Genomic DNA, 26,245 nt, shown 5'->3' with positions numbered 1-26,245 from the left:
ACCTACCTTACAGAGAGTGCCTCTTTTCTTCTTTCTGCGCTTCAACCTTGCAGACAGACACCGCACCAGAGGTACTCCAGAAGCCGGTACTCCAGCTGCATTGTCCAGTGTGCATTGCATACCTGACTTCTGTCTGTCTACCTACCTGCCTTACCAGTCACGCGGGTGGAGCCCACCCAAGATCCAGAGGCGCGCCCCCCCTCCCCTCTGCTACACTGAAGTATACCGGCCGCTGCTCTGATATCACCTTCCCTTCTTAAAATATACTTCCCGCCCAGCCCTCTTCCACACCAAACCAAACCAACCCGCCCAGCTCCACGATTCCACGATTCGCGCACCCCGAACCGGTTCAATCCCACTGCCGACCCGACAAACTTACGACTTACACTTCAATCTCAACCTCTAAATTGTCCTGCCTGCCCACCACCCTCGCCTGCACGACTGACCCCGAACACCCCTTCTACCACGCGCCAAATTCCTAATGTTTCGGTCTCGCAAGGGATCGAAAGCATTCGGCTTTGGAAGCTCAGGCAGCACCAAGGACGGCCACAGCAACCACCATCTTGACTTTGGAATCGTGAGCCCCAAGGCGGTAAAGGACCCTTATCGTCCTGGAACCGCCACCACTACGAGATCGAACAACACCTGGACAGATTGGACGGATGCACAACCTTCTTTCCCTGAAAAGAGTACGTGGGCCCCTCCTCAACGCCGACTTCAGACCGTTCCGAGCGCAGTGCATTGCGCAGCCATCTCAATTGAGAGAATTTGACGTGCTGTCAACGCTGCGCTCCTCTCCCCGTGCTTTCAAACTCTCTGCGCAAACTTTCGCTGACAGCTCTTCCTCACAGACGTCTCAATAGCCGCAGGTACCATTCGCGGGCAGGCTCACAGACCCGAGACAGCAACCAGCAACTCGGAGGCTCATCGAAGAGGCGACAGCTACTCCTCCAGCACCATGGCATCCGGCGCCGGTCGCAATCGGAGGGAGCGCACCTTCGTAGGGAGCGAGTGCGCCGTCTGCGAGGAGCCGCTCGAGCACACCCTGCGTGGAGAGCGCATCTTGCAGTTCTCCTGCTCTCACGTGTCGCACGAGGCATGCTTTTATGAGTTCATCCGCGAGTTCGAGTCGCAGTACTGCCCCTCCTGCGATGCGCCGCTGCATCTCGACACTAGCAGGGGCGGCAATGTCTTGGATATCGGTAAGCGCTTTGGCCTGTCCTTTGTCTGAGACAATGAATGCTAATCTTCAACTCGCCAGAGAAAATCAGCAACCTCGTTCGATCTGTCTCATCTACCGACACTAGATCAAACCACACCCCTACGCCGACGGCCCAGCCCTGGGAAAACCCGACACCGACGCCGCAGCGCCCCACCAGCATCGAGTCGAATCAGCGCAACATGCCCAGCACGCACACTCGCGAAAGCCTGCCAAGGAGTACCGGGCGCGAGAGAGAAAGCAGTCAGCCACCTACCTCAGAACGGTACGGCCCCTCGAGACATGCGCGTAGCGACAGTGAGGCCACCGGGGCCACCGGCGTCGCCTCATCCGGAGGATACCCTGAGACGACGCAGAGCGGCCCGCCACGGAGACACGACTATGACGTCCAGGCAATGGAGACCACACCAGGCAGCCCGCGCGCCATCACGAGAAACCCGATACCCGCTCCGACAGTCACGGTGCGATCCGAGTTCCCCACCATCAACAGGTCTCGAACGCAGCAGACATTGACCTGCTTGATCACCGTCGAAGTGCCCGACAACAAATGGCGACCAGATCCCGAAGACTTGGGATCTGCCCCTCCTGGGCCTCCAGCCGTGAATGCGAGAATCGACGAGGCGTTTGCCAGGCCACCATCTCCCGCCCGCAGCGCGCCGCGTTTTTACCCCTACGAGTCACGCGAAGTGCTCGAGGAAATGACGGAGAATCTCAGAAACCGGGTCGACAACTGGCATGGGCTCGATTTCAGCAGGTGAGATTATCGAGCGACTCGCGCTGGCCAATTAGAGTACTGACAACCACCAGATTCGGCAAACTGCGCCTATATGGCACGCTACGTGTCGGCAAGGATAAGGCGTCCTGGCAGGAGCTGGAATGCTTCCTGTTCGCTGAGATGTTGATCTGCGTGAAGGAGAAGAAGGTGCCCGTGCCGGGGCAGTGGGACGAGAACGGAATGCCCAAGAAGGCCACCAAGTGCACACTGAAAGGATCCATTCTCATCAAGAAGCACCTCAACGAGGTCTCGGAAACGGGTAATAGTGAGTGCCCCTCATGTTGGCAAAGGATCTGGCGCTAATCAATCAATAGTCGATGAGAACGTCCTCACGCTAAACCTCTCGGTGGCCGAGCTGCCGCAGTTCCATCTGCGGTTTGAGAACCGCAACCAGCTGAAGCTGTGGCACCAGGCCCTGCTCGACCTGAACGCCGTTGAAACCTCGCCTGTCCGCAGCCCGGAATACGACCGCGGCGAGTTCTCGGAGACGGAGGAGGAAGAATGGCAGCGCGGATCACGACAGCAGAGAGTTTCGTCGGTCGCCTCATCATGGGGCGGAGCCAAGTCCGTCACCACTGCGCCGACAGAGTACACCAACTTCCAGAGGAGCCCGACGATGCCCGCATCTGTTCACGTGCCCATCGACGTGGTTGTCGTCGTGCCCATCTCGTCCTCCATGCAGGGCGTCAAGATCAACCTGGTCCGAGATGCGCTCAAGTTCATGGTCAACACCCTTGGCGAGCGGGACAGAATGGGTCTCGTCACTTTTGGCTCTGGCGGCGGCGGCGTGCCCATCGTGGGCATGACGACCAAGGCCTGGCCTGGCTGGAGCAACGTCCTCGGTTCAATCAAGCCGGTCGGCCAGAAGAGCCACCGCGCCGACGTGGTCGAGGGCGCCAATGTCGCCATGGACCTGCTGATGCAACGCAAGTACAACAACCCGATCGCCACCATCATGCTCATCAGCGACGCATCGACTTCCGACGCAGACAGCGTCGACTTTGTCGTGTCGCGTGCTGAGGCCGCAAAGATCACCATCCACTCTTTCGGCCTGGGCATGACTCACAAGCCCGACACGATGATTGAGCTTTCGACTCGCACCAAGGCGTCATACACTTACGTCAAGGACTGGATGATGCTCCGCGAGTGTCTTGCCGGCTGCCTTGGCTCTATGCAAACTCTCTCTCACCAGAATGTGAAGCTCAAGCTCAAGCTACCGGAAGGATCGCCCGCCAAGTTCCACAAGATCTCTGGTGCCTTGCAGATTACCAAGCGGGCTACTGGACGCGACGCTGAGGCCTCTCTGGGCGATCTTAGGTTCGGCGACAAGCGTGATGTCCTAGTGCAACTCGTCATCGTGCCAGACAACACGTCGCAAGAGCAGCTCCCGCAAGACCCCTGGGACAATATTGTCTCTGGATTGGAGGCTCTGGGCGGCGCCGCGGACGGAGACGACCAACGCATCACTTCCGTCGAAGAGGTACCGCTTATCCAGGCGGACCTCACCTGGGGAGACATCTTGAGAGATGGCACTCTCTCGCATCTCCCCCGCCCTTCTCTGCTCGCAATCACTATGCTCCCTGCTCAGGCAAAGCGAAAGGAATCGTGGGCAAACTCGCCCCCCATCCCCCCTCACCCGCATATCGTCCAGCGGCGCATGGAGCTGCTTACGTCGGACATGCTGACTCGCGCCTTGACCCTCGTGTCGCGCGGCCAGCACGACCGAGCGCACACCCTACTGAACGAAACCCGTTCTATCCTCAAGGGACTTGGAAAGGGTGGTCTTCCTCCGATCCCTCCGCCGGGCGCCCCGCCAAACAGGTCCCTCCCATCTACTCCGCATCCCGGAAACGAGGGCTCGCCCTCCCTTACCCCCGACAGGAAGCAATCCCCATCGCCAACGCAGTCTGCCAACTCTTCCGCTGCCAACGGGTACTCGGCTACCGCAGCAATCGGCCGCAGCCGCTCAAACGACGGCCTCGGACTCGGGGCTGGCATCGATGCCAACACTGTTGCAGCCCTCGACTCCGAGCTCGAGAGCAGTCTCGAATGGATCAGCCACCCTGCAGTGTTTGGCCGCGACAGCCGCAAGGCTGTGCTGCAGGCTATTGGTGTCATCAGCTCCCAACGCGCCTTCACGTTCCGGACGCCCATCGAGTCTCTGTGGGCCGGTCGGGTCGCTGGCGTGAAGAAGCTCACATCAAAGAGCCGCGAGTGGCGAGAGGAAGGAGGCGGCGAGGGCGGCATCATGGAAGAGGCCTAGATTGCTCTCCTTCCCGACTTGCTTGTTTTATATGGCTGGCTTTTTGGGGACACTTAGACGTTTGGACGACCAAGCGGCGGCGCATCGGTTCCTTGGGACAGACGTATTCTTACGGTCGTTACCCTGCATGGCTTGTCTTTTCCACCATCATACCCCTGATCTACAGCACACTTGTTTGTTTTTCACCGATATAGCTGCTTCTGCTACGTCTTTACCGCTCCGCAGCGCATGCTTGCCCGGAAAGATACCACACTTGTTTTTTCGTTCTCTTCTCTACACCCTGTTGTCTACGCCCGTCTGATGAGACACCTGTTTATCGTCGTCCTACACGATAGGACTTGCATTTTTGTAATTTCGCGTTTGTCATGTCACTGATGCCGGAGTGAGGGAGGGGATGGTCATGTATTGGATGGGGATAAGGAGGGGATTTCGGCTGCGAAAAAGTACGCTTCTTGTTGTACATGATTGGGAACGGCCAGAGCCGACGTGCGGGAGCTACGAGCAATATATACCTTGCTGTTGACATGCCAATACTCGGTGTTTTCGTGACGTGATATATCTTTTTCATTTATTTCTTGTCAATGACTTGGTAAGTCCTCAATCAACTGCCGCATCCGCTCTAGTCTCACTTTCACAGCAGGATCTCCGAAGAACACTTGGCGAGAAAAGCCATAATCATGAATATGCCTACAACAAATCATCTAGCCGTCCCAAATTGATAGCACCATGAGACCACCGTATATTCCCAGTCTTTCAGACGCCTAAAACTCCCCTCCATTCCCCAAAGCCAAAATGCTAATCACCCTCACTGCCGCTTACTCGGCGACAGTAGCCCTCTTCACCCCGAGCCGCTGCGAGAGCACGACCCAGGACGCTGCGCAGATGAGCTTGCGGAACGCCCTCGGGCTCGCGTCGTCGCCGAAGCCCTGCTCCAGCCACCTCGCGACGTTCGACCACTCAAGGAAGCCCAGGCGGTCGACGTTCTCCTCGGTGAGGATCTCGCACATCTTGGAGTGGATGGGCCCGCCGCGCGGCCACTTGACAGGCGCCGAGAACGGGTGCTTGCGCCGCTCGTACAGCTCCTGCGTGATGAAGGGCTTGGCCGCCTCCTTGAGGATCCACTTCTCAATCAGGCGCTGGCGCGCCGTGCCGTGCGACTTCCACCACATGCTGGACCCCGTGCCGTCTTGGCCTTCTGCGGCGGTCGCCGCTTCGGCGCACAGGACCTTGAGGCTGGGCGGGAGGGCGTTGACGTACTCGACGAGGTGGTGATCGAGGAAGGGCGGGCGGGCCTCGATGCTGTGCGCCATCTCGGTGCGGTCGCCGAGGCAGGTCAGGATCATGTTGGCGAGCGGGCCCTTGGTGTAGAGGTACAGGCTGGTGTGCAGCGCGTGCCAGCGCTCCTTCATGTTGGCGATGACCTCGGGCGACAGGGGCGGGTCGTGGGAGACGTTGGCGACGTAGACGTCGCGGACCCAGGGGGCGAAGGCATCCCACTCGGGCTCGAGGCGCAGCGCGGCCATGGAGGCGTCGTCCTCGAACATGCCGATGGAGTCGAACATGTCCTTGATGTCCTTGAGCATCTCGGTGAACATGGCGACGCGGGTGGCGTCGTCATTGAGCGGGGAGGCCGGCCAGGAGGGGTCGCCCTCCATGAGGAAGGCGGGCAGGACGAAGGGGTAGCCGGCGAAGTGCTCGTCGGCGCCCTCGCCGGTGAGGACGACGGGGATGCCGGCGGCGTGGGGGAGGGTGGAGAGGCAGAACTTGCCGACGGAGTTGAGGTCGAAGGTGTGGTGCTCGTTGTGGTAGACCGAGTCGGTGAAGTGGGCGGCCAGCTCGGCCTCGTTCATGTCCTTCTTCTGGATACGGACGCCGAGCCATTCGGCTGTGCGGTCGGCGATGTCTGGGTTTGGTGTCAGCGGTGGTGGCGTGATGTTTGGGGGAGTAGGGGGGACTCACCGGCTTCGTTGAAGCCTGACGCTTCTGGGAACTGGATCGTGAAGCAGGTGATTCTCTTGGTCGCGTCCTGGTTACCGAGCTTGACGCCTCCCTCGTGAACCAGTTTCGTCGTGATGCCTGCGACGACGGAAGAGTCGATTCCTTCAGGGCTGTCAGCAGCGTTCCGAGTGAGAAAGGGGATTGTTCATACCTCCTGACAGGTAAATGCCAACGGGCACGTCGGCGCGGAGACGGAGCTTGACCGCGTCAACCAGGTGCTCCCTCACGCCCAGAACCATCTCATCAACGCTGCGAGTCTCTACCTCGCGCTGCTACAAGTCAGCATCTCATTCACATACAACCAGTGTGCAGCAGCCCGGCTCACCTTATCCCTGAACTCCTGGTTCCAGTACAGATGCGTCTTCATCTCCCCCTCCCCATCAATCTCCATGTACGTGCCCGGCTCCAGCTTGAACACGTCCTTGAAGCACGTCTTGTCGTTCTGCATCGCGTTGCCGCTAATCACTCCAAACACGTTCCACTCGGGCTCCCAGCCCAGCGCCTTGAACCCCTTCATCTCCGAGGTCAGCAGCAGCCTCTTCCCCGCGGCGCCCTGGTCCTGGATCGTCCAGAACATGGGCTTGATGCCGAACCGGTCCCGCGCGACGACGACGCGGCCCGTGGTCTCGTCGTACACGACGAACGCGAACTCGCCGCGCAGGTGCTCGAAGAAGCAAGTCCCGTAGATCTTGTACAGCGCCACCAGCACCTCGCTGTCCGAGTGGCCCTTGAAGCGGTACCCGAGGTCCACGCACCGCTCCCGCAGCGCGTCGTGGTCGTAGATCTCCCCGTTGACGACGGCGTGGATCTTGCCGTCGTCGCTGTGGATCGGCTGCACGCCGTCCGGGGAGAGGTCGTTGATGGCCAGGCGGCAGTGGCCCAGGCCTGCGGGGGTCAGTTGAAGTACTTTATCCCTCTAATATGGTGTAGGACTCACCAATGGCACCATCGTCGCTGATCCAGACCCCGGAGGCGTCCGGGCCGCGGTGGGCAATGGCTTTCAGGCTCTCCTCCAGCTCCTTGCGGAGCGGGCTGTTGTCCACCTTCTTCACATGGCCGTTGGTCTTGCTGCCCTGCCCGAGGGCGATGGTCGCCGTGATTCCGCACATGGTGTAAATGAACTACAAAAGGGGGCCCAGAACGAACGGAATGCAGAATGATAAGGGAACCGATCAACGAAGAAGCATGGGGCTTGTCTTCCTCTTGTTTTCCCGCAGCGGCATCTGAACTATTTAAGATGGCATGCTCGATGAGAAGAATATGGCTGAGAAGTTTCGACGTTTCCGACGCCGCTGCTGCCGCCTCCTGCCGCTTCATCCATACTCTTCGTCACCCCAGCAGCCCGGGGCGAAAGAGTCCCAAGCGTACGGAGCAGCATGATCTATTTTGCTAATTTACATTACCTAAAAGACTACATTGCAGTGTGGATGCAGAGGGAGAAACAAAATGGACAGAAACAAAAGAAGGGGAGAAACAGGAAAACAGCTGATGATCGGGCCGAGGGGTACATACGGGGAGATCTTTGTCTGAAGATTTCCCCTGCGTGGTTGCGAGATGTGATGCGAGCTGCACCCAAAGAAGAGAACTTGAGACATTGACGATGCGGGGAGGAGGACGACGCAGCTCTTTAAACTCTCACGGTCTACACTACCATGACCACCAACTTTCTCCATGCCGATTTACCCCGGGGAGAGCGGACTTGGCCCGGTCTCACCCAAGAAAAGGGACGGACGGCCTTTCACGCAACACAGACCTTGCAGAAACGTTCCGTCGGGCTTGGGTTGGCTATGCATGATCGGTACAACGCCCCGTGCGCATCTCAATGGCAGAGTCCGTAGAAGAGGTGAATGAGCCACGATGCGGGTGACGAACTTGGCATTTAAGGTACTACATGAGACTCCGCGGCAGCGAGGGTTAAGATGAATTGGAACTCAGACTTGGGGAGTGGTTGTGTTAGTCCGCGGGGAGTTGCGTGGTGGTTGGTTGCGTGGTGCCAGTTTGACATTTGAGAAAAAAAAGGGCAAAGCGTCGTCACTCCCTTCCTCGCCTCGCAGCCTACTTCAAAACGCCAATGTCCGGCGACGGCTTGGCCTGGTTCAGCCAAGGAAGTGCTCACGTTGAAGATGACGAGTGTATAAGGGGGCGCAAGCGCCGCAAAACAAAATGCTCGTTTGGATGGCTGGCTTGTCACGATTGGTGCAGGTAAGAAGGCCAAGTTTAACTCAAGACTGCGTAATTGTATTGTAATGGTCTACTTCATCTGCGTAGCGAGAGAGAAAGATCCTCCGAGAGTCCATCTAGTCCAACCACTGTCGCATCGTCATGATGTCTTGCGATGCTTCTGCGTTTCTGCGCCCGGGCTCCGTTTATCCGCTGCCGCCCTTGCCGCCCTTGCCACCTCCGTTGCCGCCTCCGGTGCAGCCACCGCTGCCAGAGCTGCCGCCGTTGGGGCCCTTGCTGCAAGTAGGAATCTTGTTGGAAATCATGTTTAGCAGAGTGCGTTGGAGTTGTGAGGTGTTTGTAGGTGTGAAGTGCTGGAGTGTGATTGATGTTGTTCTGTTGTGTTGTGCTGTTGTGATGATTGGCATTAGGGAGCAGAGAACGGCAGTTTATATAGCTGTCCAGTCTGCGAGTGTTCCAGGTGAATACATCGTGTTCTGTCGAGGTTAGTGAATTTCATCCCGTCTGGTGATATGGTAGTTCGCGATGGTGATGCGGCATGTCGACTCCACCCGCCGCAGCGTCGTCAAATTCATATAAACCAAGATACGAACCAAAGCCAAAACAAAAGAGGGCCGAGAAAATCACCGAGTCGCAACAGGGCACTAGCACTTGTCTTCAGGAATCTATTCGGGATATCTCGACGTGAATTTTGACGTAGTCTATGGTCATCAAAACCGACATGAACTCCACTACCAGTCCCCTTTTTATCCCGTTTAGTCCTCATCCCAGTTCTAAGTGGCAGGTCAGTATGTTGCCCAGCAAGCAGGTCGTCACGAAAACTTACGGGATTGGGGCCAGGAGGCTTAGGGCCACCCGCCTGGCGAGCCACAATAATCTGGTCGACAGACAGAACAGTCCGAGCCGCCTCGGTAGCCAGCTTGATGGCCCACGACTTGGAAACCAGCAAATCGAGGATACCCTCATCACGGGCGTCAAGGGTGCCGCTGCCGTCGTCGTTCTGTGATAGTCAGCATCGCGGTCACACGCGGTCTCAGCGGGCGGTCTTACCTCGATATCGACACCGGTGGCCCAGTCGTCCTTCTTGTGGTGCGCCATGTACAGTCTGCTGAGAACCTCGGTTGCGTCCAGGCCGGCACTCTCTGCAATCGTTCTGGGGACAACCTCGAAAGCCTCGCCGTACTTCCTGATGGCGTACTGAGACAGACCAGGGGTCTTCTCACCGAGAGCGTTCAGTCTCTCGACAAGCTGGATCTCGGTGGCACCCGCACCAGGCACCAGGCGGGGGTCTCTGGTGATGGCCTTGACGACGTTGACACCGTCGTCGACGGCACGCTCAATGTCGTCGAGGTGGTTCTGGGTGGCTCCTCTCAGGACAATGGTTGCTGTTCTTGTGACCTCGTTCTCTTGTCTGAAGACGGTGACACGGTCACCGCCGATCTCAAGGGTCTCGACAACGTCGATTGAGCCCATCTCGTCGGGCATGGGGGCGCCCAGACGGGCAAGGGGGGTGGCACCGACGACTCTGCAGATTCTTCGCAGCTCAAACTTGCTGAGAATCTTGATGAGGAGGATGCCGTATCTGTTGAGGTAGTGCATGGCCAGGTCGCCGACGGTGGAGCCGGCAACGACCACCCTGATGCCGACGTCGTGGAGCTCCTTGATGGAGGCCTCGAGCTGAGACTCCTCGCCCTTGGTGAAGTCCATCATCTCCTTGGCGTTGTGGAGAAGCACGGTGCCCTTGGTCTCGGTCTGGCTGGTGTCGATGGGGCAGGAGAAGACACCGACCTTGGCCTTCTGGGCCTTCTTGATCGATCCATCCGGCTCCTTGGGGAAGACCATACCCTTGACGACACGACTTTGCTCCAAGCTGCCACCCATGATCTTGACTACTCTGATGTTGTCGACGTTGAAGCCGACGGGGTTCTTGGGGAGAACGGCAAGGACGGCCTCGGCGGTGAGGTTGGCCAGGAAGTCCTCGCTGCCGTTCTGCTTGCTGGCAATAACGGTGCGGATGGCCTTGCTCAGCTCCTCCTGAGAACGGATCTCCCCAACCTTGTCGACGGACAGCTCCTCCAGGGTCTCGAGGGCGAACTTTTGGGCGCGCTCGTAACCGGTGACGATATCCGACGTCTTCAGGCCCATGCGCAGCAGGTCCTCGGCCTTCCGCAGAAGCTCGCCGGCAAGAACGATGACCAGGTTCGTGGCATCGCCCATCTCGGCCTCCTGCTGCTGACTGGCCATAACCAGGAGCTTGGCGGCGGGGTGAACGACATCGAGTTCTCTGAGGATTGTGGCGGCGTCTGAGGTAAGGATCATCTTCTGGAGGTGGTTGATGACGATCTTGTTGCGGCCGTAGGGGCCCAGAGAGGTCTGAACGGTCGAGGCGATGGCGCGGCAGGCGTCGATGTTCCGCAGGACGGCTCCATCTTCGGAGTCGTAGCTGTTGCGAGGGGGGTTAGTCGGTGACGGTGGGATGGCGGGGGAGCTTCACTCCAGATAGGAGAGACTCACTTGTTGTACCCCTGCTTGAACAGGCCCGCGTTGGGGGCGTTGGGGATGTTGAGAGACATGATGGACTGACGACCAGGTACGGTTTGGGTATCAGGGTTATGTCAGTCTCGCCGCTCGTAACAGTGTGGGAGTACCCTGAATGTTGACGATGTGGTTGCGGGAGCTCCTCCAGACTCAAAAAAAAGTCTGGGTGCAGTGCGGGAGCGTGTGCTGCAGCCTTGGTGGGCTGGAGTGGGAGATGACCAATCACGACACTGCAGGCGTGCTATTGATCCGATCCGGCGCAACTGGAGTGGCCTAAATCTTGGGCGTGTCTCCAGCGACGCAGCGTTTCTTCAGTGTTCTACCACGCAAGAGAGTTTCTGGTGGATGTGTCTTAAGCAGAGTTTAACGGTCAAATTGTTACACGGGCATCTTATAACATTAAAAATATATCTGGTGTTTTTGTGAGAATTTTTCAATAGTTTTAGACACTCATCTGTCGTTAATTCTACCGTCTGGCAGTCTTGGTTCTATGACATTCCCCAGACCACAGTTCACCTCCTCAGATGCAGTTGAGCAGCCCCATATTATCCAGCCCAGGCACCTGAAGGCAAGGTAAGCAGCGGGTGTTATTTAATCACCCCCGGCAGGTGGCCCACCCCCCTGCTCCCCTCCACTGTTCCTGCTTCGGTGTAAGACAGCAGCTGCCAGCCTCGCACTGCCCAGCTGGCACTGGATTGGCGCAATCGGCTGGTTGGTCCTGACGACAATCCCGTCCCGTCGCTCAGATCACGCTGCTCAATAGCGAGCGACCTGAGGTGCCTTACATACTAAGGTAGTCGCAGTCTCGGCAGGCTCAACCTCCCGTCTCTTCCCCCGTCCTTTCAGATTCGCGTCCCATTCAAGCTTCAACTCAATCTACCCTTAGGTTCTCCCGCTTTTTGGCGCACGCAGGTAAAGGAAGCTTCCTTGTACCATCCATTGTACCTTCCGTTATAAAAAAAAAACCACAATGGCTCCGCAATCTGGTACGTTGGTCACTTCAATGTCCTCCTGCCCGTCCACATCCGCGCTCCCTTGAATCAAGCAAGCTCGTAAAAGCTCCGCTCGACATCCGCTGCGAACCCCATCCCCATCCCATCCCGTCGCAACTCTTCCCTTGACCCGTCCTTGCCCGCAAAGGAAAAGGAAACAGCCATTGTCCGGATTGATTTTCTGCATCCAACTACAACCCCACGATATTCGCACCATCCCAGCCCTTCCCGCGCGTCCGTCGCCCAACATCACAATGCCTCCGAAAAAGATTATTCGAGCTAATCCACCCGCCGTCGACCTCTCAGCCATTCCGCCTTCCCTCCCACCCTCCGTCGAGGAGGCGTACCGAAGAAAATGCATCCAGCTAAAGCAGCGCACGAACGAGGTCGAGGAGGAGAACGACGCGACCCGCGTGCGCCTCGCCCGTATCAAGCGCCAGGTCGAAAAGATGCGTCTGGAGCGCGCCTTCCTGCTCGAGCAGCTCGCCAAAAGAACCAGCACAAACGTGGAGGATTCAGACGGCAGCCCGAGCCCACCTCCGACAGTAGGCCCTCCGCCAAGCCCACCTCGACGACAAAGCAGACTGCTGACACCATCTCAGCCGCAAGAGAAGCCTCTGCGTACGAAACGCGGACACCGTAAGCCCTCGGTCCTGGCCGAGATCGACGCCGCCGCCAAGAACGACTCGCCGAATCCCCAGAGCCAGAACGCCGCCACCGTCTCCCCGAGCTCCGAGACCTTCTCCCACGCCCACGCTGCCGAGTCCCAGGCCTCCGCTCGTACGAACGGCGTCGCGAAGCCGCCCAAGCGCCCGGGCAACGCGTTCGAGCTCTTCTGCAGCGACAGTCGCCCCGCCTTTGAGGAGAAGAAGAAGGACGATGCTGACCTCAACATCGACGAGGAGCTCGCGCGGGCCTGGAAGGACCTGCCCGAGGCTGAAAAGGAAGAGTTCCAGACCCGTTCCGACCAGGAGATGGCCAAGTACCAAAAGGAGAAGGACGCCTTTGCCGCAAAGAGCAAGAGCGCCGAGCCGAAGGAGGAGCGCGAAAAGACTCCAGATCAGGCCCCTGCAGCTTCACAAGATGAGGACGTGGAAATGACGAACTACGACACGGAGGAGCAGCCAGAGGAGACGCCAGCCGCGGACGACAAGGACGACAAGGCGGACGAATAGAGCCGTCTTGGTGAACCGGGTTGCTCAATTATCAGGCGTTCAGGTTTTGGCGTAGAGGGCTCTCGCATTTATTTGTACACTATGCGAAAACATCAATAGCTCCAGATATATGGGGCGGGCGGCTTTCAGTTTCTTCAAGTATGCACCTTCTTTGCACTTTTGACGCCGTGAAGCTCCGTTTCTATGCACTCAACTGAACTCCAGGTGTTCTGTGTGTCCTCTGAATTACGTCTCGTCACTGGATTTTCCCATCCCAACCATGAATGAAACCCTACTCCTAGTGCCTACAGTCCATATTGCTAGTCCGATGCATACAAGTCGACCACAATGTTGATGGCCGCGACGACGATTTCAGCCGCGATGAGTACAATTACTGCGCGTTGTGTTAGCTGTGAGAGATCGACGGGGCCACCAGGGCGGGCTCACCAATCCATTCTAGTTTCTCGCCATGCCCATGACTGAGCTGGTCCTTCAGCACAGCCAGTAAGTCGGCAATGACATCGAGTCGTTCCGTCAGGAGACCGACACGCTGGTCCATCTCCAGGTAGCTACGGACGGCCTGGTACACCGGCTCGAGTTGCGGCTCGACCCAGAAGAGCTCCGGCGTGTCGAGCACGGAGCCGTTGAGGTGGATGTTGATGCGGAGGATGAAGAGCTCGCCGATCTGCATGTTGATCTGCGTCCGGCTGAGAGCGATCTTGCCCGTCAGCGCGATCTGTGTGGGGATGTCTTTGCAGGTGTCGACGGTTGAAGCTATCAACTCCTCGAAAAGGGATGTCTGCATCGGGTCAGCATCAGGACATTGTAGCTAGACGAGAGGGCACCAACCTTGACACTTTGCGCCAGCGCGTGGGAGATGGCCAGCTTGGTCATGTAATTCCTCTTGTCACGCAGCGTGATAAAGTCGTTGTATATACGAGCCTGGTACTCGCGCGTGTAGTAAAAGTTAAAGTGCTCCGTCTCGACGTCGTCCGGCGCCAACTTCTCCGTCTCGAACTTTGCAATCTCCTTGAGGAACCGCTGCTCTTGGGCCAGCGTCATGCCCCATATCACAACCACGCCGTAGTCGAAGAGGAACACCTCGGGGGTGTGCACCTGCGTGTCGAAGTCGGGGTTCGTCTCCCCGACGATGGCGGTCTCGTTGCCGCCGTCGTAACCGTCAGCGAACCCCGAGTCGTGTCGGCCTTCCGAGTGCAGGTCTATGAGGTTATCTCGGTGGAAGCCGTTGTCCGAGACATCGCCCGTCGAGTGCCGCCTCTCGTACGCCTGGACGGGGTCCGGCTGCGCACCCACGCGGCGGTCGTGCCTGTTCTCGACGGTCTTGCTGTAGTCGTAGGCCGAGTAGATGCACTCATCAATCAGCTTCGGGCTGGCGCCCCTCGTCTTGCCCCGCCCCTTGAGGAACCGCATCAGGCCCTCCATCTGGTACTTGTTCGCCGTGCAGTACGCCGTCACCCTGGGCAACCTGTCGCGGTCCGCCTTGCCGAGACGCGCGGCGTCCCTTCGCGCCGTCGGGTCCTTGATGCGCGTGTACTGCGAGTACACATCCCTGCCGCTCTCCTCATCGGGGCTCTCCTCGCCCAGCTCCGGCGCGGGCAGCAGCTTCAGCTTCTGCGCGTTCTTGGTGCTTCGCTGCGGGCCGATCTTGGGCACCAGCTGAGCCGGCAGGCTGGGGACGGCGCCGTGGCTGTTCCTCCGGCGCAGCTTGCTGTTGATGGCGGAGATGGCGGAGCTCTGGCCGGGGCTCGTGGCGAGGGCGTTGTGGCTCGTCCGCGGCCGCGGGACGTCTGGCTCCGGCTCTATCGTCTTCGAGACGGGGTTCGGGTTGAATGTGACTGTTCGCGCCGACTTGGGGCGGTTCTCTGTCGTCGGGAGGAGTGGCGTGTTCTCGGTGGCCGAGGCCGAGCCGGCTGGTGATGTTGTTGTCGTCTGATCCATCTCTGCAAGCTTTCTTGTTTTTCTTCTCTCCGGCTTTTTTTTCTTTCGCCTCGTCGCTCAGGGGGTATCACTAAATGAAAGAAAGAAAAAAGAGTCGTGAGACCTGGATGATGAAAGTGGTCGGAAGCCGATCGTGTTATCGCATGTCGCAAAGGGGGTTTATTTTTTGGCGATTGGGTCGTTCGATGGTGTCTGGGGGAGGGAGGTCATTGCTGCGTGTGGAAGCGACAAAGCTGCTGGGTCCGGACGGGTGCTGGATTTGCAGTCACCATGTCTGATGACGTCCTCAGTTTTCACGAATTGGGTGTGCTCCAGAGGCCTGTCTCCCAGCTGTGGGCTGCTGTATTTTGCGGGGAAAGCTGCATTCGGTGCACCAATTACCCGACCACTGTCGCCGCTGGGCAGCTTAGGTTCGGAGGCACTCATCCACTGTGGGAACCTGCTGCGCTTCTAATCATCACGACTCGACCTTTTCAAGACGCATGCCATTGTGTCCTTCGTCGTTGAAGGTGCAACTGGATAGTGCGCTTACCTCGAGTCATATTTGCGCTCTTCCAACAGCTAGCTAGCTGCTGCAGCTGTGTGGATAAGCTACAACAACCCCTGAGCTGTCATCATGCCCCTGGCAAACGACAACCTTGGGTTGCAGCTATCGCTACTTAGAGCAAGTTAGGTGCATAAACGTGTTTTCTATACATGCGCTATCAGTATCAGAGGATCCAGGAACGCGGATGACAGCGACGATCGCTCCATTTGCTAATGCTCTTTGTTAGAGCCGCCGGAATAACACACTCTTCCGTCGTCCACCGTGCAACTCGCTTCTCTCGATCAGAGTTTCGATTGCATGCGACTTCCGGATAACCAACCGAGAGCCGAGTCAGCAGAATCGTTTCCTTCACATCATCATGATTCACAGTGGAAACAAAGTTGAACCTTGCGCATGATTACAATTGACTACATCAAGATACATACTTGAACACAATCCGTCTGTTCGTCCGTCGCATACAGGAACAACGATCTTACACTACTGATCCAAGATCTTAGTCTCAAACTTGAAGCCAACATCATGCAAACGATCAATGTACGGTTGTCCCAGGCACGCGGCCGTGAACACACCTCCAGGCAAGTCAACGTCATCCTCCAGCAGCGTCGACGCAGCCTGCGCCAACAGCATGCCCGTCACTATCCGAGTCAGCAATTCGTCTTCAGGCACCTTCTCGCGGACAACTCACAATAATACATGCTGCCAGTGTACTTGGCACGGCAGTATGCCTGCGGATTTCCAGTCTTGGACGCCTTGTCGGGCATAGCAATTCCGCGGTACTCAATCTCGTCCTTCTTTGCCAGCTCCTTATCAGGTCCTTGGCCTGGCTCGTAGACAAACCGCTTGGCCAACGCCCTGAACGGCGGCATCGTCGCGAGGAGCAGACCAAAGAACCCGAGCGCCCAGTGAATGGCGATGCCGCGAAGGTAGCCTTTCGCTCTCATGTACTCGTGGAACGAAAAGTTGGGCCCGTAAAACTGCTTCTCTCGCGAGGGCAGCGACGCCATGAGGCCCCACGATCTTTGGACGATGGGCGTGTCCGTCATCCCGGCAATCGATGTAGTCATCAGTCCCAGGTTTGGGACGTTACACAATCCCACCAACTTGGTCAGCAGGGACTTCTGCGACTGAACCTTATTGCGATTGGGCACTGGCGAGAGAGCATATGGCTTGTGCTGCGCTTTCACCTCCGATATAGAGAATGACTCAAACAGGCCGAGTACCGTTGCCAGGGTACCGCCAGACGGAGCCGAACTATCGAAAGATACGGCGTTAGAGCGACGTTTGTCAATGTTTCAGCACGCGATGATGGGGACTGGACTTACTCTAGCTGATGGATAGAGACCGTCACTGCTGCCGTCTTGGCCGAGAGCTTCTCGCGGACCTCCTTCGTGAGCGACCAGGTGACGAGGTCTGGCGGGGCGGATTCGATGCCAATCTGGGGGAACATCATCGCGCCCGTCTCCTGGGCTGCACCTTCGTATTTGTTGATCATCGTGCCGGTCCAAGGTGTCTCGCCGGTCACATCCATGTAGTGCGTGCCATTCTCGGCGCATGCCCTAAAGGCAAGCTCGCCATACTGTGCATAGGGGCCGACGGTGGTGATGAGAATGTAAGTTTTCTTTACGAGGCGCTCGAGATCCTCATCGTTGAGGCTGCAGATTTCAATCTCTGATAATAGTCAGTTATACGAAGCTGCATATGGTGTGCACGAATAGCGGTTCGCCAAGCCCGCGTGAAGCCGCATGAAGGATCCAACCCCTCAGGACACTCCGTCATCACTCTTCTCTCTCCCTCGCTACGCCGTGTAATCGCCCGTTCCCATTTTCTTTTGGCGTGCACTGGTATTCATTCTGATGAACACCCAAGGGAGGGAAACGTCCAAGCCGCTTGGCTGGAGAACTCCCGGGGAAAATCAGACACCCGTCTGATGTGACAAGAACTCAAAATCCTTCGGCTCACCTGGCTGCACTCTATCGGAATTCAACTTCTTCAACTCTGCAACGAGGCCTCGAAGTTTGGACTCTGATCGGCCTGCCAGCGCCCATTTCAAATTGGATGGCAGGTGTGTTGTAATGTGCTCCGTGACAAAATTTCCAGTGTATCCTACGGGCTATTGTCAGCGCTCGGCTTCTTGTCAAAAGTACATGTTGCATCATCACTTCACAAACAGTTCATCAACTTGCACGTACCCGTGGCGCCAAAGACGACCAAGTCGTACTGACGGCCATGCTGCTTGATCGGCATCTTGAAATCGCTGGACAGAATCACTCTCGAGCTGGTCGTCGTGCAGTAGAAGAAAAGCAAGAGGTCAAAAGGGAAAAGCACAGTTACAGAAGCCCCAAGGTGGTTTAAAGTCTCAGACATCTCGAAAAGTCATGCACGGCGGCTGCCATCTTTACATATCCCAGCACGCCACGAAAAGTGGCGCCCCCGCGTCCGCGTCTCCTTTCCGGCCCCTTTCCAAAGCATGAAGGTACGGACGATGATCCCTCACTATTACCGTTTCGTGGTCCATTTGGTGACACATTCCTTTGCCTGCGGCCGTTGGGAACGCAAACTTTCGAAGTAGCAAACGGCGATATGGACTCGTAAAGGCATCTGGCCCGCGCTGCCTCGGCCACCCTAGCGCTTTCTTGACGTCCACCCGGACGCTGTGCTTTCCAAATGCGGCCTAGGAGGGCCGAGCGGACAGGTGTGACGCCGATCTCCCGGGCTGATTGAAAGCTCCGTTTGAAGAGAGAAACCGGTGCAACCTCGCAGAGAAAGGCACACCGCCGCCCAGCCTCCACTCACAGGCGGACAGCTCCAGGATCCACCAGCCAGCCGGCGACGGCCTGTCATGTGACTAAGCACGTGCGCTCGCTAAGATATTTTTTTTCTCGACTGGCAATTGCGATGGAAGCAGATGGCAGCCGAGCGGACCCGCACTTACCTCACTCGAACGGTAGGCTTGCCCTAGGTACGTACTCATTTCGACTTTGGCCCACGAAAAATCTACTTGGGAATTTTCTCGACCAAGTCGCCCTGAACACCTCCATCGTCGAACTTCAAGTCAACGAACCCGTTCCCCTCACACATCGACAAAATGGCCAAGCGCACGAAGGTTCGTACTGCTCTACAATTAACACCAGGAGGATTGGCTTCGTCGAGTTCTCGTCATGCGTCGAATCCCCTACCCCGCCTAGACGACTGTCCGCGATTTGCTCCATTGGCGACAGTGGCAGGTGAACCGTGAAGGCATCGTGAGATGCGGGATAAGGTCGACTGGATACATTCGCCTGCGCAACAGCACTACGCCCCGAGATGAGATCGAGAGAAAGAGAGCCGAACGATTCGATCATGCCGCCCGACGTCAAGCTCCTCGCCCGAGATGCTTCACCCACAACTTCACCACCAAAATCCTTGCCCCGACTCTGACACGACACAATGGGCCGCCTGCTCAGTGACGACACAGCGAATCTCCATGGACACAATTCCAACGCACATATGACGCAATCCCTCGTACTCTTCTCTCTTGTTCGCAACTCGGCGGTGGAAAGCAGCGCCGCATCCAGGCACGAACAGATGCATGACGGAGCCGACGAAGCCATGGCCCTCGCTCAACCTCGCCAACCGCAGATGGCTAACAACCCTACAGAAGGTCGGAGTTACCGGCAAGTACGGTACCCGTTACGGTGCTTCCCTGCGTAAGCAGGTGAAGAAGATGGAAATTTCCCAGCACGCCAAGTACACCTGTACTTTCTGCGGAAAGCCCACCGTCAAGCGCCACTCCACTGGCATCTGGAACTGCCACGCCTGCAGAAAGACCGTCGCCGGCGGTGCCTACACTGTTGCGTATGTTCAACCACGTCCTTGGCTTCTGCCTCGATATGTCGAAGAGACACCAGTCGCTAACCAGATACACAGCACCCCCGCCGCCGCTGCCATGCGCTCTACTCTCCGTCGCTTGAGGGAGATCGCTGAGGTTTAAGGATGAGATGACGGAATGGTGGACGGCTTCTGCTTTGCATTTTCGGGCGGTGTATGGGAAAACCGGATATTCATGTCTACCCTGACGACGGCCACAATGGAACGGGTCTTCAGTCAGCTGCCAGAGGGACCACTTGGTCAGCAATGAAAAGAACAACTTGACGTACAACAACGTCCCCTCCCGATCGCTCTGTTTTGGTGTGCAGTCGTTTTAGCTTGCGAGGCAAGTATTTCCGTGAAGTGACGAACAGTGTGATAGGGGTCAGTTGGACAGGGAGTGGGGACCGGCCGGCGTGGACAGAATGACCAACCTCATCAGATAGCCGCGTGGTCTGGCAGGCCCACGCTTTGTCGATCGGCGCCATTCGTCATAAGGAGGCGTCTACGAGGCTACGCTACGCTCGCAGCGGCACATCTCAACATTTTGATGTCGGGCCAAGACAGTTCGTGGCCGGTCCCGCTGGGTGCCTGCATTGGACCGAGGCAGCACGACCCAGCAAGGTACTCACAAGAGGCCACAATGACTCCGTTTTGTATGTACTCACAGCTTCATAGTTGGGTTTAGAATGGTCTCGAAGCTGTCGAATAATTTCATGCAATAGCGGTGCCACGTTCGGTTGGCATTTGAGTCATCCAGGTGCCCTGGACTGGCAAAGCGCGGTCGCCGCTGGCCAGCGCCAGGCGGCCAATGAGACGCCTGACTAACACCGATGGAAAAGAGGACACCACGGGACGGCGGGTTTGCACCATGTAAGTCGGTGAGTTCTGATTGTCACCTCGTCCCTGCTCGTCAACACGGTGTCTGAGAGACATACGAGGGACGCATCATTGCTGGCGAAGATGAGATCTTCGTACCTCAAGATGAGCCGCGCGAGAGTAGGCAAATTTGGGGGCTGTTCCCCTGCGGAATGGCCGCTATGGCTGCCGTGTCCGATCGAGACACACATGGGTATAAAACGGTGCATCCGCTTCAATTTACCTTCCCTTTCGATGATTTCACCCTGGGCCATTTCAATTTGCTAGGCAAGGGAAATAACACGCATTTGTGGCCGGGACCGGGACGGGCGGCCGGCGACGGAATCTCAATCAACTCGACCGCAGTCGACTCCAACCCATCCTATCAACTCTACTCGCTCGGGCACACCAAGGAAGAGACGGACTCTGGCTTGGGTCGCAACCTGACGCAGGCCAGACGACCAGCCAATCTCGTCAACCTCCGAGACGACTCGAGGGGCGTCGAGGTCTCACGTGTGCCTTGCGTACAGCAGCCATATCCGCGTCTACCTCGACTTTAAGGTGTTCACCACCACACACCAGAAGAACAGGGCTTGGGTGGTGGACTTGCCTTACCTTGCCTGCCCGCCCCTCCCAGCTGCCCCCAACTCCCGTGATGACAGAGAAGGGCATCCCATTTTTGGAAGCGGAGATGGCACTTTGAACCGACCTGACCCCATTCCAGCGCCAAATAAGAGTATTCACACCCTGCGCCCCGGCTTTTCCCCTTCAGCCATCTCGTTCCGCCCTCGATTCAACCGTCCTCTTTCTTCTTTCTTTTCTTCCGTTGTTCCACAACCCGTTCCTCATCCTTCAATCACCTGCGCCTCCGTCTCTCCCCTCCCCCTATCGTCCGGCCTGCCGTTGCCGGCTCTGCGTGCCAATCCGGAATACCACCTCCCACCTCCTTGCGTTAAGGCACCGCCTGAGTTGTGGATTACACCTGACTGTGTGCCTGTGTGCCTGTGGGTGTGTTCTGACGTAAACGCCTCGCTCGCACATCCCGATCTCACTCTCAGGTCGCCTCAACGCGTACACAGATGCAGACGCAGACTCCAACCTAACACACATTATTGTCTATACTTTGCCCACCCTACCTTATTATTACTTCAACCCACGACGTATCTACCTCACGCTCAGCTGGCTCGAGGTACCTGACCCGAACTGACGTCGCACGAGCCAGGCGAACCCATCGAGAGTGTTTGACTCGCCCACTTGCCTTGACACCACTACCACCGCCCTCTCCCCTCCTCTTCCACACCACCCTTGCCCTCCATCCCCGGCCCACGATTCGTCCAGTCGTGGAGGGTCGCCGCGGAAGTAGAGAGGTTGCAAAGGGTCAGCTAAGAAGCTAGGAACCGAGAGGACAAGGCCGGCAAGCGCAACGCGAGGAAGCAAAGGCAACGCAACGCAACGCAACGCAACACACGCAAGCTTCCCGCAGGCGTGTCGTGTCGTGCTGTGTCGTCTGGGTTTCTACCCGCCAAGTCCCCATCCATAGCAGGCAGGTACGTATCACAACTCTCTTTTTTCACTTGCTGCTGCTGCTGCCGCTTCCTGACTTGCCCGATTCGAGGGGTTGCCGAGGAGCAGGGGCCCCATTCACTCATGACTTGCCTTACCGCGTAGCTTGCCCGCCCTGCGTGTGGTGATGGTGAGGTACGGATAGGTGAATGAGTTGAGTGAATGCTGCTTGTTTGCTCGATGTTGCTGCTGCTGCCGCTGCTGCTGCTAATGCTGCACGATCCATGGATCCTTGGGGGGTTGTGCTTTGCAGCGGCCCTAGTGGGCTAGTCTGGTCCGTCGGGTTGCAGTCCGCCTCAGTCCAGTCAAGTTCAGTCCACCTGGCCCAGTGTCTCCGATGTCCAGCGTCAAGCGTGTGCAAGTCACCATCCATCCAGACAGACAGACAGACAGCCAGGCACTGAAAGTTGCGGACAGCTGCGGGTGGTGGTGATGGGCTACCTACCTACCCGGGCCGTAGTGTCCACAGTCCAGCAGCAGGTCCCTGTCCAGCCCACTGGGCCACGGTCTGAGGTCTGTGGTCCTGCGGTCTGCGGTCTGCGATGGTGTGTGTGGCGTACCGCTGGGCATCAGCCGGCCGTTGATTGGCCGCGGTTGAGACCAGCTGCTGCAGGCCTGCGCTAAGCTCGCAAAAAACCGCTTTGGGGCTCCGGGTCCTCAAACTCTCTCTCCTACAAAATTCCAGGTCGCTCGTGGCTTTCAGCGGCAGGGCAGCGGCAGCAGCAGGTACAGCAACGCAACACCACTCAGTGAAGCAGCAGAGTCCACTTCATCTTCATCACTCAGACCCCCCAAGCCGGCAGTGCGCATCCACGTCTCTTTCGTCCCGTCTACCAGCTGGCAGCAGCAGTTATCTTATCCTCTTGCCAGGCTTGCTTGCCTCCCTCACCACCCTTACAGTTTACCTTACAGTCCTGGTCTTCACCTCACCTCTCACCCACGCCCTCATCCCATTCTCTCCGTCACCTCAAGCCGGAAGTGCGAAATCCCCCTCCCACACTGGCCTCTCGCAGCTTTATTTTTTCGGTTTCCCTTCCAGCGGCGAAACATCCCCGAACCGGCTGACAGTTCCTCTCCCGCTAGAAACGCACCACACACCTGACACCAGACCAGACCAACCTTGCCTCCTGCCTGCCAGCCAGCCAGTCACTCTGTCTGTCTGTCTGTCTCTCTGCTGCCTACCTACCCACTTCCACCTCTTCTTTTTTTCCCTTTCCCACTCTTCAGCAACCAGCAAACCCAACCCAGTGCAGTGAGTGCGCCTAGCACCACCAACAAGACTACCACCACCCAGTCGCCTCAGCACCAGCGCCCTACTCACCTTTGCCGCCCACCTTTGCACGCCTGACAACAAGGCAAACAAACCAAGGTTTCCAGAATTAAAGAACAACCTCTCAGGCTGTGAATTCTGGTGAACATCAAACGCCATATATTGGCCTCTCCCTTTGACGAATTTTATGAATTCTTCAAATCTGAAGCGATACTACCACTGTTGCCACAATGACTGAGCCGGATCAGTGCATCATATGCCTGGAGTCGCTGCAGCCCCCCTCGCTGCACCAGCCAGACAGTGCAAACGGGTCGGGTCCTACAGCACTCCCAGCAGCACCAGCAGCGGCACCACCATCAACAACAGCAACAAAACAAGCCGTCTACCAGCGCATCGACTCCGACATTGAAATCCTCGAAGACGAAAACAATCTGATTGCTACTCTCGTCGGCTGCAACCATGTAGTCCACGATCGCTGCATCAGGAGCTGGGCCAAGAACTCCAACACCTGTCCCATCTGCCGCACGCCTTTCAATGAGGTCAGTCTATCATCTGAGCTCAACGGTACGTATCACCACAAACCACCATCCCACCCTTATTACTGCAACAGCAGCAGCTAACGGCTTGGAATACAGGTCCTTCCGTCGACTCGTACGCCGTCCAGGACAAAAAGCAAGAGCAGGAGTTCGATATTCACAGATGGCTCGAAGAAAACCCCGAGGGGCGAGAAGAGTCGGAACCCGCTGTGGTTTGCCCTGTCTGTGAGTCCTCGGACCACGAAGATGTCCTCCTCCTCTGCGATGGCTGCAACGCGGCCTACCACACCCACTGCATCGGCCTCCCTGAGGTCCCCGAGTCGGAGTACTGGTTTTGCTTCGAGTGCAACGACAACTCGGCCGGCCGTCCGCGTCCTGCTGAGATTTCCCAAGGCTCCGTCCAGGAGGCGCAGGCCATCTCCCACGCCATCGCGCAGGCTGCTCGCTCCTCAAACAGACGGGGCAACAACAACCGACGCGGCTTCCTGCGTACACAACTCCAGGCCAGAAACGCAAGGCGCGAGGCGAGGTCTCTCGAATGGGTGGGCGCTTGGGACCATATTGCCAGCCGCATCTACGACGCCACCGAGATCGACCTCGATAACCACGAAGAGGACGATGCTTTCCAGAGCTTCCGCCGGGCCCAGGCGCAGAGGGCGCAGATTAGAGAAATGCAGGAACACCGCGACTGGCAGCAACGCATGTCCATCGCCAGCAGAATGGGCGCCAGAGAGGCGTTTGCGCAGAATATCAGGCCCGCTGTCGGCCATCGCCTAGGTGCCGTCCCCGTCGCCCCTGCAGAACCGACCCCTCCTCCTGCTCCGGAGACTCGAGACGAGCAGCGAGCCTGGGGCGCACTCGAGCGCGCCCGCGAGACCGAGACGCCCCCCAACACCCGGAAGCGAAAGTCGAGATCTGTCACGGCTTCCCCGCAGGAGCCCGCACAAGAACCCGAGCGCAAGCTGAAGCGTCCTCGCACTCGCCGGTTGCCTTTGCAGGGAGAGCCATCTACGTCTGCCTCAGCCGCCTCCGGCTCTGCATCCGCTTCTGCCCCAACATCGGCCTCCGCGTCTGCTCCCGTGTCTACGTCCACGTCCGCAACTCCATCTTCGCCCGCGCCGATCGTTGTGCCGGCTTCGAGGCCTCAGACAAATGGCACCGCAAGCGCTGCAGCTCTTCACCCTCAATCCCCCACCGGCACAGAGACAGGTCCATCTTTCCTCTCTTCGCTACTCAAGGAGGTCGAGATGAGCACGCCGTCGGAAGATGAAGCGGCGCGGAATTATTTCGGTACTCGTTCTGGCGTCGACCCCTCGTCACCAGTCACGTCCCCCTCACCATCCTCCCGAAACTCTCCCCGGGCGCTGTCTCTCACACCGCCACCCCACCCCCGGCCTAGTTCCCCAACACTGTCTCTGAGCTCCTACATCGAGCCAAGATTCCCCAAGGCCAACTACTCGCCGACTCGAGCTTCGGGCGATAGCAGCGACTCCGACAGTCGTTCGAACGGCGCTGAAATCCGCCAGCCCCGGCCCCAGCGGCCCATGCGCCACCGACCCAACCTCTCCCGGTCGCAAGACTCATCGCCGACCAGGCATGGCATCACTTTCGAAACCAAGGAGAGAATCAGCAGCATCGTCCGGGCCGCGCTGAACCCGCATTATCGCGCGAAAGAGCTCACATCTGAGCAGTACGCAAACATCAACCGAGACGTTTCTCGAAAGCTATACGAGGGGTTGCGCGACCCTCAGGCCCTCGACGAGGATGCCAGAAAGACATGGGAGAAGATCGCCGCCAAGGAAGTGGCCCGTGCAGTCGAGGAACTGAAGGCTTGATCGAAGTCACGAGTGGCATGGGCATTAGGCGTTCATGGTGTTTGGCAGCGAACCACGCGGTTTGATACCCAACACTTCATCTGAAAGTGGCTTTGAATTTTGTCTCGGCTTCGGACCGAATGCTTTTTTTCGAATAGGGTAGACCCGATCTGTATGCTAGGGGTCTCGCATGACTCGATACTCAACAGTTCCGAGATCGAGAGAAGTTTCCTGTATTGTGTAGATAAATGACGATACGATGAATGGACATAACGACTTTGCTCAATGAGAACTTTCTGTGTGACGAGGTTGGATGTGGCTGGTTGACAGCCCACTAAAATTTGGACACAGTTAGCAGCATCGTAGTACGTGAGCAAAAGAGCAGAGGCAACACGATGACGCTAGGCAGAATTCAAGAGTAGAGTGCGCCTTGTTTTCAGACGTGGCTCATGGAGCCGGGAAATCCTCTCGGAAATCCTCACTCAGGCCCAGCTTGGACCGTTGAGAATGAAAAGATCAGCCGCCAAGAAACAACGTCGCAAGGGGGCTGAAATGTTTGCAGTATCTATCTAACAGTGAATCCCAGTAGAAAAGATGCAGGCGCTGCTAGCGAAAAAGACTGCTTATTTACTCTGGGCACTCGAAAAATGATCCGGACGTTCTGGAGGCGGAACAGGTCTAGACGATAAGGAATGGTGCCGTTGACGAAAAAGAAGAAAGAGAGGAAGAGTC

General features: G+C 57.5%; 8 protein-coding genes across 8 annotated transcripts; 4 read left to right on the top strand and 4 right to left on the bottom strand.

The window, feature by feature from the left end:
- Nucleotides 1-481: 481 nt before the first annotated feature.
- On the top strand, nucleotides 482-4,257 carry CGCS363_v006429 (uncharacterized protein; the record flags this gene model as incomplete). The annotated part of the gene is made up of 5 exons (XM_036638278.1): nucleotides 482-689; nucleotides 852-1,202; nucleotides 1,262-1,973; nucleotides 2,027-2,259; nucleotides 2,309-4,257. The coding sequence occupies 5 exons, from the start codon at nucleotides 482-484 to the stop codon at nucleotides 4,255-4,257; spliced, it is 3,453 nt and encodes a 1,150-aa protein (XP_036496444.1).
- An 815-nt stretch (nucleotides 4,258-5,072) lies between these two features.
- On the bottom strand, nucleotides 5,073-7,364 carry chyD-1 (Amidase chyE; the record flags this gene model as incomplete). The annotated part of the gene is made up of 5 exons (XM_036638277.1): nucleotides 5,073-6,160; nucleotides 6,217-6,357; nucleotides 6,407-6,524; nucleotides 6,581-7,140; nucleotides 7,193-7,364. 5 exons carry the CDS (start codon nucleotides 7,362-7,364, stop codon nucleotides 5,073-5,075), a joined length of 2,079 nt encoding a protein of 692 aa, XP_036496443.1.
- Nucleotides 7,365-9,191: 1,827 nt separating this feature from the next.
- On the bottom strand, nucleotides 9,192-11,009 carry cct8 (putative T-complex protein 1 subunit theta; the record flags this gene model as incomplete). The annotated part of the gene is made up of 4 exons (XM_036638276.1): nucleotides 9,192-9,209; nucleotides 9,263-9,436; nucleotides 9,487-10,879; nucleotides 10,951-11,009. 4 exons carry the CDS (start codon nucleotides 11,007-11,009, stop codon nucleotides 9,192-9,194), a joined length of 1,644 nt encoding a protein of 547 aa, XP_036496446.1.
- Nucleotides 11,010-12,220: 1,211 nt separating this feature from the next.
- CGCS363_v006426 (uncharacterized protein) lies at nucleotides 12,221-13,141 on the top strand (the record flags this gene model as incomplete). The annotated part of the gene is made up of 2 exons (XM_036638275.1): nucleotides 12,221-12,511; nucleotides 12,569-13,141. 2 exons carry the CDS (start codon nucleotides 12,221-12,223, stop codon nucleotides 13,139-13,141), a joined length of 864 nt encoding a protein of 287 aa, XP_036496445.1.
- A 299-nt stretch (nucleotides 13,142-13,440) lies between these two features.
- RMD1 (Sporulation protein RMD1) lies at nucleotides 13,441-15,079 on the bottom strand (the record flags this gene model as incomplete). Its single annotated transcript, XM_036638274.1, has 3 exons — nucleotides 13,441-13,514; nucleotides 13,568-13,919; nucleotides 13,970-15,079. 3 exons carry the CDS (start codon nucleotides 15,077-15,079, stop codon nucleotides 13,441-13,443), a joined length of 1,536 nt encoding a protein of 511 aa, XP_036496447.1.
- Nucleotides 15,080-16,103: 1,024 nt separating this feature from the next.
- Nucleotides 16,104-17,870, bottom strand: SCCPDH (Saccharopine dehydrogenase-like oxidoreductase; the record flags this gene model as incomplete). Its single annotated transcript, XM_036638273.1, has 5 exons — nucleotides 16,104-16,261; nucleotides 16,312-16,877; nucleotides 16,949-17,294; nucleotides 17,586-17,729; nucleotides 17,816-17,870. 5 exons carry the CDS (start codon nucleotides 17,868-17,870, stop codon nucleotides 16,104-16,106), a joined length of 1,269 nt encoding a protein of 422 aa, XP_036496460.1.
- An 841-nt stretch (nucleotides 17,871-18,711) lies between these two features.
- On the top strand, nucleotides 18,712-19,596 carry RPL43 (60S ribosomal protein L43; the record flags this gene model as incomplete). Its single annotated transcript, XM_036638272.1, has 3 exons — nucleotides 18,712-18,729; nucleotides 19,264-19,460; nucleotides 19,533-19,596. The coding sequence occupies 3 exons, from the start codon at nucleotides 18,712-18,714 to the stop codon at nucleotides 19,594-19,596; spliced, it is 279 nt and encodes a 92-aa protein (XP_036496449.1).
- A 3,797-nt stretch (nucleotides 19,597-23,393) lies between these two features.
- Nucleotides 23,394-25,534, top strand: CGCS363_v006422 (PHD and RING finger domain-containing protein; the record flags this gene model as incomplete). The annotated part of the gene is made up of 2 exons (XM_036638271.1): nucleotides 23,394-23,727; nucleotides 23,799-25,534. The coding sequence occupies 2 exons, from the start codon at nucleotides 23,394-23,396 to the stop codon at nucleotides 25,532-25,534; spliced, it is 2,070 nt and encodes a 689-aa protein (XP_036496448.1).
- Between the last annotated feature and the right edge of the window lie 711 nt (nucleotides 25,535-26,245).

The sequence above is a fragment of the Colletotrichum siamense genome (assembly GCF_013390195.1).
Source record: "Colletotrichum siamense strain Cg363 chromosome Unknown KSG_Cg363_contig04, whole genome shotgun sequence".
Taxonomy (NCBI): domain Eukaryota; kingdom Fungi; phylum Ascomycota; class Sordariomycetes; order Glomerellales; family Glomerellaceae; genus Colletotrichum; species Colletotrichum siamense.
Note: the sequence above shows the minus strand (reverse complement) of the source record. Positions and strands in the feature narration are given on the sequence as shown.